The 14,208-nt window shown below is 44.0% G+C and overlaps 1 protein-coding gene and 1 long non-coding RNA gene across 3 annotated transcripts; both read right to left on the bottom strand.

Moving 5' to 3' along the window:
* Positions 1 to 486: 486 nt before the first annotated feature.
* LOC120665530 lies at positions 487 to 4,154 on the bottom strand. The gene is made up of 4 exons (XR_005671201.1): positions 3,922 to 4,154; positions 2,145 to 2,190; positions 878 to 986; positions 487 to 778 (listed from the first exon to the last, which is right to left on the bottom strand). It is a non-coding gene; the product is annotated as an uncharacterized LOC120665530 (long non-coding RNA).
* Positions 4,155 to 4,735: 581 nt separating this feature from the next.
* On the bottom strand, positions 4,736 to 9,515 carry LOC120665528 (protein RESISTANCE TO PHYTOPHTHORA 1, chloroplastic-like). 2 transcript variants are annotated; one of them, XM_039945118.1, is made up of 6 exons: positions 9,170 to 9,511; positions 7,491 to 7,686; positions 7,015 to 7,225; positions 5,626 to 5,795; positions 5,480 to 5,547; positions 4,736 to 5,394 (listed from the first exon to the last, which is right to left on the bottom strand). In XM_039945118.1, the coding sequence occupies exons 1-5, from the start codon at positions 9,481 to 9,483 to the stop codon at positions 5,521 to 5,523; spliced, it is 918 nt and encodes a 305-aa protein (XP_039801052.1). In that variant the 5' UTR covers positions 9,484 to 9,511; the 3' UTR covers positions 4,736 to 5,394; positions 5,480 to 5,520. The 2 variants fall into 2 exon arrangements, with proteins under 2 accessions (XP_039801052.1, XP_039801053.1); XM_039945119.1 differs by lacking the exon at positions 5,480 to 5,547 and having other exon boundaries at positions 9,170 to 9,515.
* Positions 9,516 to 14,208: the final 4,693 nt, after the last annotated feature.

Here is a 14,208-nt window from a genome sequence, read left to right as displayed (position 1 = left end):
GCTCTCTGCACGCAGGACCGAGTAACTGACCCTTGACTTTGCAGCCAACTTGCAATCGGTTGGATCATCAATCGGTTGACAATTTGTATACCAAGTGACGTCGAGCCGAGGTTGTGCGGGGGGCCGAACGGTTTGGCCGGTTTGGTTAAGAACTCGACAGGTTCAGGTTCCATGGGCCGCGGTTGGCTAGACGACCTGCCGCTGGCTCAGGTTTGGTTATTGTGGAGAAAAGAAAAGGGATTGATGCAACCTATCATGACCGACGAGCCCCCAATTAGTCCGTCCGCAGTATGGTCATCCAGTTTCGGTAAAGGGACTTGTGATAACCAACTCCAGCAGGGCACCCGATGGACGCGCTGGGCAGAGAGCCTGCAAGTGCTGTCTGCGAAGGGCTTCAAGGCTGGACTGGGATCTTTTGCAGTTGTAGTTATAGTCTATGTGTTTTTTCCCTACGAGACCCTAGCAAAACAGAATGAAACTCGCATGTGAACAAAGTTACTCTTGCATCAATCTTTCAGCTCAAGCTCGAAGGCTAGTCGTTCCTTTTTTTTTAAAAAAAAAGACCACAGTATGTCTATTGTGTCAAGAAATCTGAAAGCACTACATCGATAAATCTGGTAGTAATATATGGTGTCAGTTTCTATTGTCGTTATAACTGCACTTATGCGATACAATGCAAAAAAAAGGAAACATCACGGCCATCAGAGCTGTTTGAGATGCTCTTAATGCCCATCGATAGCTAAGAATATCCACTGCATTGCTTCCTGTCTCCTGAAAACTGACAGAAAAAAAACAAATATACAATTTCAGTCCCCAGAAATAGCAAATTTGAAGGAAAAAAATCTAATTATTAATGATATGTGGAATGCCTGTTTACCTGACATCCATGCTGACCATTTTATGATATCAGCTACTTGCAGATATAAAGTGTTAGGTCTGATCATTTTTGTTTCTTTTAGCCTGGCAGGCTTTCAAGGCTTGAACCTCTGTTATGAAAAGGAAGTGACGTGGCTCAAGTTAGTAAAGATAATATAATGCTCTAGACTATATCAAGACTAGTACTAATATGCAGAATCCGCCAAATATTTCTGTTTGAAAAGTAACATCAACTGTCACATGGCCACAAATGCGACCAAAAAGGCAAAAAGAGATTAGAGTGTGGTACTGATCTGACAATCAAGGCAAATCTGTTAATGTCTGTTCTCCATGACCACTCAGCAAAAATAAATACACCGTTCCAGAGTATACAGTAGTACTTGAGCATCATTTTGTGGTTTGTTTGAGTGCAGTCAAGCAGTTTAGGAAGTTAGTCTGGCAAAGCTTTAAGCTTTAGTATACTATAAGGCTTGAATCCTAGAATTGTCCAGCTTGAAGCCAACTGTTGCACCCATGTAGATGCATGCGCCAGGATTTTCACATGCATGGATTCCCCATTAAAAGAATGACATGGAAAATAAGAGAATGCCAAGTTCCAAGACAATGCACTTTAATAGCACAAATTGAAACAATGCTTTATTGTTTTCTCCAAACCCAATGAAAATGCTACTGATCAGTAAATAGTTTATTCAGAATATTTCTAGCACATGTTATATGCAACATTTATGGTTTATGTCAATGCCTTGGACTAGAGTCGATGTAGAATGCTTCTCTAAAGACTATAAGGTAGAAGCAGATAACACAACCATCCTTGGGTATTAGGTCTTGAATTCTGTTCAGAAAGAATATTAGGACCCATTTATCATATAAAAGTGATCCAGACAAGTTATGTGGATGCTTGATGACCATTACTCTCACCCTTGATCGTGCATGCCAGGGCAAATCATCACAAAGGAAAATGTAGTGACGACTGAAGCATATGTGCATCCTGAGTCTAATACAATGCAGTTAAATTCATTCTAGTTCCCACTTTCACCTGGTAGGCCTTAGCTAGAACATACTTTTGATGTTTTTCAAGCTCCCAAAAGGATCTCATAGCACCCCTCAAAGTTCATGCTTGATCAGTTCACAGGGGAACATCCCTCTAACCAAGGCAAATAGCCAACTAAATCCTAACCTATATAACTATAATTACTGCCCTCTAAACCCAGTTCATGAGGGACTTGCAAATCATGCACATGTCAGTCAGCTGAGCATAGACAGCTTACGTGCTTGGCAGGCCTTCCAGTTGCGGTTTGACTCAACAAGGCAGTCCTGCGAACAAATAATGAGATCAAAATCTGAGAGGCGTAAGATTGGTATTGAAGGAAACAATCGACTTTTGAGCAGAGGCCAGTGCCTGGAGAGAGAGATAGATCGTGGCACACTCGTTAAGCTGCTTCACACTCTCGTCCTCCTCATCCGCGTCGGTCACATGTAAGGGCTGTTGGGACACAGCCAGTGGCACGTTCTTAGTGTTATTCGAGGAAGATTCCATCACGAGCTTTGGTTTGGTTTGGTGGGGCCACCAAGATCAGTCAGTTTTGGCCTTTCAGTTGCTGTCAAATGGATTGGGCCTGTAAAATGACCTAAAGCTGTAAATTTTATGGCAATCATTTTACTGAACACTTTTTTTTAAAAAAAAACTGAAAAGGAACTGCAAGATGTAAGTCAGAGCATGTTCTACAAACTACAGCTTTGCAAATATTAAGATATAATTTGAATCAGACTTCTAAGGGAAAAAGCAACAATTTACACTGCTCTGCACTATTTCAGCTATTAGGGTATGTTCGGGAGGCCACAACAGAATCAGAAGCAAGTCCTGGAAAAATGTCCGGCTGGAAGGTTGACTCCAGAAGGAGGGAATCTAGGAGAAATAGACCACGCATCCCCAGGTAGGTTGGTGGCTTTTGTAGCAAACAAAAATCACAATTTGCTGGGTTCATGCCGACATGAATGTTGTGTCTTTCTACCTATGTGCATTTGTGCACCAAGAGCATGATACATGAGTTCCTAGCAAACAACAATTGCCTATCTCTATCTTTTTTTCTTGGAATGCTCATGTCCACCTCTTTCTTTGCTCATGAATTTGTTATGCAGCTTTCTGGTTTAATTTTTCCTTTCCCAAATTTGTCGACCATGACACAAAAGACGGATCACAAGTATGTTAGCATAGAATAACTATATAGAAGCGCCCCAACAGGAGGCAGATCTGTGCACTACTGGTCCCCGCCGTGAAAACGGGTGGAGATCCATAACTGGTGAATAAAAGGAGGAGGAGGGCAGCTAGTAAAGGCTAGTGCTCATCTTCGTGAGGTGAACCTTAGTGGATGCGAAACAGGCTCCGGGCCCCCCTTGCTCCGCGCTTGCCTCGCTGACCCCAGCAGCTGCACTTGTTGGCCGCCGCCGTTGGAGAAGACGAACAGCGGAACAGGGCGGCGGAGTCCGTCGGCGCAGGCGACTGAAGAAAGAGCTATGTGATGCATGGGCCAATTGGGCTTTGTTTGGCCCAACTAATGGAAACAAAGCAAGTCCCGATAGCATTTGCAAGCAGCTCGAGAGATGGTCATGGGATTGGGGGGAGAGAGAGACGCCCAGAGCAGAGGGAGCGAGTGAGGGCGGCGGCGGCGCAAGCAGCGGAGGGAGGGAGCGAGGGCGGTGCGGCGCAGACAGCAGAGAGTTGGGAGGGCGGCGCGAAATACAAGAACGTTGACTCCATGGTCCATGGAAATTCGGTTCATTTTGCTCATCATGAGCGCTGGTAATTTTCTGGATTTAATCTATGAATTAACGGTGTATTAACATGCCTGCAGATAGCAATACGGCAACGGTGAATAGAGGTAGGATGTGCATGCCGTGTTTCGAAAAAAAACTTATAGCCTTGTTCCTAACAAATGATGCAATCAAATGTCGTGTCGAATTGAGAAGGAAATAGCCTGGTTATAATTGCTGGTGGGAGAGGGTGGAGGATCGATCCATGGGAAAAGGGGAGGAGGATCTCCATACCTAGCGGATCCACGAGCACCCTGATGGCCGTGGCGGCTGGTGTTGCGGGGCCACAACGCACTCGCGCACCGGCCGAACGCCGGCAGCGAGCACGCACCGGCCGCCGGCGCGGACTTCGTCTACGCCGCCCCGTGTCGCGCCCGTCGCCGTGTCGCGTTCAGCAGGTGGCGCGGCGCCGCTCTCGCCTCCGCCGCCGAGGGCAACCAGTAGCCAACCACGCCGAACCAGACTGAGCCATTGTAACCCTAAATCCAAACCAAACCAGCCCAATAGCATTTCAGCCCAGTTACCACCAAACCATAACAGCCCAAATGAAAAATCCTAACTGGAGACACCGGGTTTGACCCAAACCGTTATCAGATTGATGTAGAGGTCGCGTTGAGGAAATCGAGCTTCACGTTTGGGTTTCTCTACTAAGCGCGTGTGATTCAATGAATAAAAGTGATTATCTATGATTTACTAAGATTAATTTGTGAAAAAATAGATCCGGGGTAAGAAGTGAATTAGGACAAGCTATTTTTTTTAGCTCCTACCTCCTTAAGTTCATTCCAGATAATCACTCCGCTAGAATCACTTCTCTTAGAAATTCAACAAAATCACTTCTCTTAGAAATTCAACAGATTCTTACTAGAAGCTGCTCTAGGAGCTCTGCCAAATTAATCGTAAGCTGCTTATTGCGTAAGCGAAACCTTTGGGTGATTTTTTCGCTTATTCTCGCTGATACGCTGCTTATAATCGGAAATAAATAGGACTGTAATCTAATGATAATAGGCAGTTAAGCACACCAACTCACTTCTCCCTTGTAAAAGAGTAATGAGAGCACACAGTTCTTCTCTTGTACTCTTGTTGTCTGGTCTAGATGCCAGCAAATTAAGGTGGAATTCAGCCACCCAGTTTCTAATATGCCATGTACATAATTACAGTATGATCCGTACAGCTCCTATTGTAGAACAAGGGGCCAGGGCAGTTGTCACTGAGCGCCACATTAGAACAGAAGTATCTGAACTTCGGAAGCTGGAAGCATGCACTTACGTTAGAACACAAGCCATGGGCAACATGATATTCTTTCGTAGTAATATGGGTCCAAAAGTCTCAGATCTGACTTGAAGTATACAAATGTTTTGAAGTTACGCTTGCTGCTTCATTTGACTCCATTTGGTACTTCCTTTTACTCCAGAGCAAGCTCAGTATTATCTAGGAGAACATCTGTTGGGAAATTGAAACCCTTCTAGACTGCCTAGTTTAGTCAAACAAAATTTTAGACTACAGGTACATCTATTTATCACTTGGTCAAAGCATGTTTTTCCATGCCCCCCTGGCCCCTGCATACACACAAGATATAAAAGGCTATATGCACTAGATATTGAAACAAACTAATCAAACAGTTCCCCTCAAAAGACCAAAAAATTGAGGACAAATGTTTCTTCAAGCACAAAAGCTCTTCACTCCGCCCTTTGCAGCCAGTCATTCAAGCTGTGCAGACAGAATATGATTTATATAAAACATATGTTAAGAACTTAATCCTAAAGGAGCAAACAGCATTAACATGACAAAGTACCTTCCATGCATACACCACCAAGAAAGCACAATGGAAATCTTTTACTCCGAACTTTGCAGCCATCCAAGCTGTGCAGAAAGAATATGATTAATTATTTTTTAATGACTTAATCTGAAGGAGCAGCAAACATTAGTATAAGAAGTTACCTTCCATGCATACATCAAAAAGAAAGCAACTGTATCAGCTGACCAGACAACAGCGAAGGATTTCACAAAGAATGGAATTATAACATTGATCAGGGGAATAAGGAGAAATAAGTAGTTGAGAGCCTCTTTCTCCTTGTTTGAGCAGTCACGGGCCCGAAGTGAAGGTATAGCTGCAGAAGTAGATTACACTCAGTTAGTATACTAAGGAAAAAGTCTCCTAGGCAGTATGCTATGAGCAACAAATAGGAGTCAGCATTTTTCAAGAACATGGCCACAAAGTTTTAAATTCTTGTAACTCCAACACCAACTGGAGGAATTTTTCACTGAATAATAATGCTCAAATATTGTTTCCACCTTTCCTCATTAGTTGAGATTTTAAGTGAACCATAAAATAAGGTATCAGACTATCAAAGCCTAGTGGCCTTAAGTTTGATACCTCACTAAGGCAACCACGGCCACATCAAATCCATTTCCACAGGCCAACTGATTTCAAGCTTGAATCTGTTAGTCGATTTCATGAATAGCACAAAAGACTCTCCAGAACAGACCACAGTCATGGATCTTTCAAATGGGTGGTATTCCATATTTTACAAAATCAAATAGAACTGATTATGTCTCAGATTTCTGAATAATGGATTGCATTGACATTGCACTTTCAGCTTAAAGTCTACAAAGCATATCCAACTGTTCAAGTAAGACAATAGTTTGGCAAAAGAGCAAGAACATATTTCTCGAAGATAAAAAAAGAAGAGAAAGAACATAGCAGGAAGAGAAGATAGTTCAATCTCATGATATTGTTTGTGTAGGTGAAATCAAACATATATAGACCATGGTAGGAAACAAATTTTCTTGAAGCATTTACTATAACTATCTTAAAATAAATGTTTTTTTTGCTATAATACGCAACACTAGGTATGCCGAATCACCAAAATCAAACACAGGCTGAAATGGACATACTACAATATAATGTTTCTAGCTTGTTAAACACTATTTTCCCATGTTTCAGAAGAGAAAGTTTAAGGTCGACACTAGTCATTGTCAGTAAAATGCTAGTTCCTGCACCTGATTAAAACAGGGTTATTATTGAATTTTAATACGAATTGTAGTTAAAATTAATCCAGAGAAGCATGGGTAGATAGATCATATGCATCACCAATTCATTTAGTAACTGCAGTGCAACAAAGACAACATGCACCGATGTCATAAAGATCTCAACTAGGTCAATGCAACACAATAAATCCATCACTTCCAATTCTGGAGTGTGAGGAAGAAAGAGCAGTTCAGGACTGCAACACTGATGTAAACATTATTAAGTTCTAGTAAACCATATCAATCGAAGTGAAAAGCCATGCTCTTTCTAGGAACATGACTTGCAAAATTCTTACTTACTGAACATCCAAATGGACCACATTCCCATCAACCTCCAGATGTCAGGCTCATTTGATGGGAACACGAGATTGAAGGAAAGGACTCCACCCAACAACATGGTGACGTATCCCTGGACTTCAAAAACAGTGTACAGGGCGCTTCCAGGGACAGCAGGGTTCTTTGTTTTCGTGGATGCCCTCGGTGCAAAGGTTGCCGCAGTCTTCTGAACTGCCTGTTGTTCAGCAACGTATCATAATTACAATCAGGAATATATCAGCAATAACAACTGTGATGCACAAGCTAGAGGGTCATCATTCACACACACGTAAAATTAGTTGATTCAATAGCAAATTTTGTTAGCTGTATCAGCAAAATATTGACCCATTCTTTTATACAAATCTTCTAAACTACTGAGCCATTGAAACTAAAAATAAAAATTTGGATTGATGGTACATCTAAAGAAATTACTCCTCTCCTGCTAAAATTGTCAAACAAACCTTCTTGAGCTCCTTTTCGATCTTGGGATTGACAGGAGGCGGCTGCTTCCCTTCCGATGAACCAGCCGAAGCAACTACCTCCCCGCTGCCGCTTTCCTCCCCTTCCAAATTGTCTCCCACGGTGGATGCCTCGGCTGCCGCAGCACCGGACCCCGAACCATCAGTTCTTGCGCGCACTAAACTGTGCTTCCTCCGCCTGCAGCCCGGATTGTATCAGCCAGGATTGCAGCAACACTCACAAAAAACAACTCGGGAGCTAGTTAGTTCATCAAATAGCTCACAATTTTCTCAAGCTCTAGACTCTAGACAGCAACTAAAGAACATAACACCTATAGAATTTTAAGGTACTTGCAATTATTTATTTGTATCCATAGTCGCTAATTGGCTACTGACTTATTGAAATGTTAAAAGCTGCAATTGGACTACAAAGAAAAATGATTTTTCTACATCTTGGTTTATTGCAATGACAAGACAACAATTTTCCTATATTATAATACCAAGAGTTAAAACCATGATCAACTGTATGCAGCCTAGTATAACTTACAAAAATATAGTATCCCTCTGGATTTGTAAAATAACCTTCACAAGATGGTAACAACCAACACCTTTTGTGATAAACTTTAATGTAACACCATTATATAAAATGGTATACATGGCTACCTTGTTGGTTGAAGTAGATGCATTTTATTAAGAGAAATATAGAAGGAAAATACCACTAAAAATGAAAAAGGCACACGGTAAGGTATGTAAATATCACAGAAAGATGCATAACCAACGTGTAAGCTCGCGTGGTTCACTGGTTCCATCGACGTCACCCTGTAGAAGGTTCGGTTCGCTATTTGCTACTGTCTAATCTAGTGCGCTTGCTTACTTTCTTGGAGTTTTTAGCTTCTAAATGGAATCTGAGGAAGGGAATAGCTTTTAGAAGTCACATACAATTACTTAAATTGAAAAGACAAAAGGAAAGACTGCCAAAAAAATCATGTGACGAACCAAAGAAAGATAAATAATCAATACGCAATGGACATAATCTTAGAGACCAGATGAGGCGGCCCCTTTCAGTAAAAGGGTACAGAGTAGCGGAGTATATTTGCTTACAGTGAAGAGCAATTTACCAGGTTTCTTTTTGGTTGAGAATTCACAGCTGTAGTTCTCTTGAGTTACGATTAGGAGTAAAGGGCAATACCAGATTGCTCTCTTGACTTGTAGGTAGATTTTATGTGTCCTTACAATTCAGTACAAAACATGCAGTAGTTCGAAATAGCTACTGATAAGATGAATGCTGTGATTTAGTAATCAGACTAGCTTCCTCTGATCCTTGTTTCAATAGCTTCATCAGCATTTTCCTGCTCTAATTACAAATTCTTCAGCATTTTACAAGTAAACTACAAATATACTATGCAAATACTGGTAGAAAGTCAGAATCAGGTTCTGCAGTTAAATGAGAGTGCTGTCATGTGGGAGGCTAGCTATCATCAATTCAGTTTCAGTGATATGCATAACACGAAAGCATGCTGCTGTGCATTTCTAGGACATGCTTATGGAATTGATTCAACTTGGGTTGATCAGTATCCGCTGATTATCCAGCGTATCGCTACCGACCGTTGACAACACATCACGCAAGTTCAGTAACAACAGCGAAGGACCAGAGATGTGGCTATGTGCCGTCCAAATCTTACTCGGTGCCCTTGAGGCGGAGGATGCTGAACTGCTCCGGCATGAGGATGGCCTGCCACTCCTCCTCCGACTTGTGCACGGGCCCTGGCGGCGGGGTCGACGACGACAGCGCCGACACGCAGGGCAACCTCCGTCCCGCCGCGCCGCGCGACGGGGACGCCGCCGCGAGGCCCCTGCAGGGCCGCGCCGCGCACGAGAGGTGCGAGGGGGCGAGGAGGAGGAAGGACAGCGGGCGCGCGGCGCGCGGCGCCACGGCGGCGGGGCGGGGGCACGGGTGCGATGCCATCCTCAGCCTCAGCAGACGCTGGACGCCCATGTTGTTGTCGCGTTCGTTGCTCTCGAGGATTATGTATGTGGAGTGGAGATGAGGAGCGAGACTGCGAGAGATGGGGGCAACCGGGTTCGGGCCCCGTCTCTTGGGTCTGGGTGGAATCCGGGTCGGAAGGCAACAATTGGTTCGAGTCCGAATCCCCTTTTTAGACTGACTGCAACAAACGATTGCAAAATGGAATAGACATTCATAGATATGTATTGCGCACGGAGGCCGGCTCGGGTAGGCAACAAGCTTCGTTTCCAATAGCAGGAAGGAAAAAGAGGCCATCCTCGCTCTCCTCCGGTCCGCGCCGCCCCCTCCCCTTCATCTCCGGCCTGAGCCTCCGCCGCTCCGCCCTACTCCTCCGCCGCCTCGACGCCTCCCGTGATGATGCCGCCGTCATGGAGGCGCCGGCGAAGAAGAAGAAGCTGGCCATGGAGAGAAAGAAGCAGAGGAAGGAGTCCGATGCCACCAAGCCGCCGCGGGAGGCGCGAGGCGGACGGCACGGCGCGCGGCGGCCGGTCTGCGGCGAGCTCGCACAGCGGCGTCCAAGGCGCGGGGCTAGCGAATCGGGCCGAGCGCTCACCGGAGCAGCAGCACCAGCCGCAGCGCGCCGAGGAGGCGCGGCGTGCACAGCGCTCGCCGCCGCTCCGCGCTCTCCCCTTCTCTCTCCACGGATCCATGGCGGCCAGGCCATCCCTCTCCATGGCGGCCAGGCCGGTGGCGCCTCCCTCGCAACCTCCAAGCGGTGGCGGGCGCGACCTCCTTCCCTCCCTAGCCTCCTCCACGGCGAGCGGCGCGGCTCCGGTGCGGCGGCGGCGGCCCCTGCGGCAAGCACCTATCTCCGCAAGCTCCAGCGACCTGGCGGCCTCCGCCCTGCTCCTTGCCCTTGGATCCGGCCGTCGAGGCGAGGCGGGGCAGCCGGCGTGCGGTGGCGAGGCCCGCACGCGGCGTCGCAGCCCGCGCCCGGCGGAGCTGCAGCGAGGCGAAGTGGCGGCGGCGCGGAGCTACGGCCCGGCGGAGCTGCAGCGAGGCGAAGCGGCGGCGCGCGCGCATGGGTGTAGCGACAGCGAAGGGGCGGGGCGGTGCGGTGGAACGGCAGCAGCACGGCGCCGCCGCCGGAGCTCCGCTCCCCTTCCGTGGCTCGAATGCCTTTAAGGAGAGAGGCGATGCAATTTTGCATCCCCTCTCTCCTCCGTAAGCAATTTGCCTCCCGCGATGCTCTGTCTGTTAGAGGAGGAACCAAACACGTACAGTGGCGAGCGCGAGGTAAAAATGCTTTTGCCTCGCACTGTTGGCCTCAGTCTTACCTCCGAGGAAAATGCATCCTGGTGACGCTCTGTGTCAGCTCCATCAAAGCCGGCAGCTTTGCAAGCGTTCCTGCGGACCTTCCGATGGAGACACGTAGCAAAGCTGGGATTACGAGCCTTTGGAGTGTGGCTGTACACCCGAGAAATCTGTTATCTCTGGTCTTAGAGTTTTGCCCAAGTTGTTTGGCGTGGCAGAACTGCCGACAAAATCAGTTTAAGTGCGCTAATCATTATCGCAAAGGCAATTAGATTCAACTTGCACTTCAGACGAAATCATATCGGCAATCTCTCAGGTAAAATTCCGATAAAAACCACTTACCTTCCGGGATCGGCAAAGCAAACATAACCCACATGAAGGTGGGACCAGAGATTATAATATTGCATCAATTCTTACATAACAAAGTCGTATACTGAAATATATTACATATTACAGATCGAGTTTAAAAGTGCATAAAAGATAGTTCAACAAGTTCTGGAAAAAAAACAGCAAGTACATTAGAATTTGGTTTTATAGCGAAAGATAAACATAAATAAAATATTACAAACCAGGTTCAAGATTTAGGAAAGTACTTGAAGTGTAATCATAAAGTGGTTCAGAGTTCAGATTTACATCGGAAAATAAAACGAGTTAAACTAGTTGATGATACACGATGTCACGATGAAGCCTGTACATGATGTCACGATGAAGCCTGTACATGATATCACTCAGCATTATCATCGTTGGCCGGGGTCGTATCCTATTCCACCGACCAACAGAGGAGAAGAGTACACGGCCAGGTCAAACTAGCAACTATGTTCTCAAAAGTGTCACCTAAAAACAAAACTACAAACAAGACTGAATATACTAATACTCAGCAAGACCTACCAGACTATGAATATACTTAACCCACTATCTATATATGCAATGCTTTTGCCTTGAGCGGTCGTCACCGGTGGCGTGCGCGGCAGAGCTCGGCTTCCGCGTGGCGCGCGGGCAGAGGTGAGGATGGGCGGTGCTGCCGTGCCAGGAAGGGCGAGCCGGCCACAGGCTTGTCCCCGAGCGCCGGTCAGGCATCCATGGCCAGGTGGCCGTCGAGCTCTGAGCTTCGGTTGGCGCAGGTAAGGGTGGGAATATCTGTATCCGCACATGATATGAATATCCGTATCCATATCCGATTGTAACGTGGTATCAAAGTGGATATATCCGATTTTGTTTTTCTTTATTTTTCTCTATCCGATTCCACATCCGTATTCGACAAGATCCGCAACATCCGTATTCGAATAAGAATAAGCACATAGGAAACTATTAAAAATTATATATATAACTAATGATTAATGATATATTAGTTTTAGTATTAACAATAATGTATTTAGTGGAACTATTTAAGAGTGATCACGAATAAATGACATGTGCTACTAGGTTTAATATTACTAATGATATAAAAAGATTAAGTTTAATTAATTTCAATTTAATTAACTATATTTTGATATGGATAATCATATTGATTTTAATTTACTTTGGTTTATCCACTTATTGATAAAATTATAAATATACTTTATTCCATTTATTCTTTATAACTATTGATATTTCCATTAAAATATTTATTCATTTGCATTTTATATCTTTATATTATTAACTATTTAAATATTTATGGATTAATATGTTTTGATGAGATGTCTTTTTCTCAACTATAACGGTTACATACTTTAATCCTTATTGTATAAAACAAATGAATATAACTATGTTCCAAATCAAGTAAATATCCAAATCTGTATCTGAATTCGAGATATCCGTTTTGCATCGTATCCGATAACATCCGAATCCGTATCCGAGTTAAAATGTGGTAAAAAGTGTTATTCGGATCCGATTCCATGCGTATTCGATCCGATTCCATCCTTAGGCGCAGGAACATGGGAGGAAGGGGAAACAGGGTAGAGAGAGAAGGAGTCAACCATTTTGACCATGATTTTTTTTTTAAATTCCATCAAAACTCGAAAAAGTTTGAACAGAAAACTTATAGAGAATTTCAAAATTTACAAATCTTGTTTTAGGCATAAACTCGTTTGAAGATCAGATCGAGAGTTAAATTTAAATTCCTAATAATCCCTATTCGATTTTGAATTCAAATTTTCTTCAACTTTTGCATGGCAACATGAAAATCCTTGAACATAAAAGTTGTTTAACTTGCAAAACCCTATAACTTTGATTTTAGGCAAAAGTTCATTTGAGCTACGGTTTTCAAATTACTTTCAAAATCTGTTTGCCAATATTCAAATTATTTCATCATTTCATGTGACCCTATTAAATTTGCATTTGACTCCTCTTGAAAATATATAAACATGTATTAGGGTTTATACAGATGCATTTCTTGTGTCATTTCATGGTGTGTATGAACATTTATATTTGCATCACATAAGAGATGTATCTTGCTCTCAAGTACATGCACACACACACACACACATGCATTTAATTCCAGTTTTTCTTAATTAACGATGCATGAAACTTGTTTTATGAAGTTCACTTAGCAAATTAAACACCTAGGGTGTCACACTTTGTCACTTTACAGGTTTACTTAGAAATTCAGAGAAGACGGCCACGTTGACCGCCATCAATGCCAAAGCTTCATCAGGATATATTGATGGATATATTTGCCACCCTTGATATATTTATCACGAACCGAGAATCTATGCTCTTGCCGAGCTGCGGGAATATCTCCAGTATAAAAGCTTTTGTGTTCCCTGAGACGTCCAAAGGGAGCTATATTGCTGCGCTCATCCATAGTCCGGATAACCAGCTCTCATTTTCGAGGGCCGGAGATGGCAAGTGGATTTGGCTTCCCCTGTACACTGCCTATGAGGATTGCAGTTACAGTGATGGCTTATTGTACGCTATCACTCTGATGGGAGCAATCCATGCCTTTGATATTGATGGCCCTGTGATCATGAGGAAAATAGTTATGGGAATGATGTTGAATGACATGATTGACTGCACATGCATCGTTCACGCTCCGTGGGGTGATCTGCTGAATGTTCAGAGAATAGTTGAGGTTGAGGAGGATGCAAATGTTGGCTCCGCAGATCGTGTGACTAATGAAATTAAAATAAAAAAGGTTGACACTAGGGCAAAAAAAAAACTTGAGGAATTTAAATGCCTGAATGATCATGTGTTGTTTCTTGGGCATAAGGAATCTCTTTGCCTCAGCGCCAAAGACCATCCTCATCTAAAGGCAAACCATGCCTACTTTACGGACAATATATAATTTCATGTATATTTATGGATTCAAGAATAATCGTCGAGACATAGGGATACTCAACTTGGAAACCAACAGCTTGGATGAACTTGTGACTCCTCAGGTCCAACTGGCCAACTCCCATGTGGATTACACTCAATCTTGCAAAGATGAAGATGAAATGAGCTATCAATAAAGTGATTTGAGCT

Source organism: Panicum virgatum, chromosome 3N (genome assembly GCF_016808335.1).
Source record: "Panicum virgatum strain AP13 chromosome 3N, P.virgatum_v5, whole genome shotgun sequence".
NCBI lineage: Eukaryota > Viridiplantae > Streptophyta > Magnoliopsida > Poales > Poaceae > Panicum > Panicum virgatum.
The sequence above is the reverse complement of the archived record's forward strand: the minus strand, read 5'-3'. Positions and strand labels throughout refer to the sequence as shown.

Bases quoted from the DNA above. Each gene is read 5' to 3' on its own strand.
- LOC120665528 (XM_039945118.1), bottom strand. From the start codon at position 9,483: ATGGGCGTCCAGCGTCTGCTGAGGCTGAGGATGGCATCGCACCCGTGC. The intron at 7,687-9,169 runs GTAAGATTTGGA...TCCGGGCTGCAG, and splicing joins CTCCGCCTCAAGGGCACCGA to GCGGAGGAAGCACAGTTTAG. The intron at 5,796-7,014 runs GTAAGTAAGAAT...CTACTTCTGCAG, and splicing joins GTGGTCCATTTGGATGTTCA to CTATACCTTCACTTCGGGCC.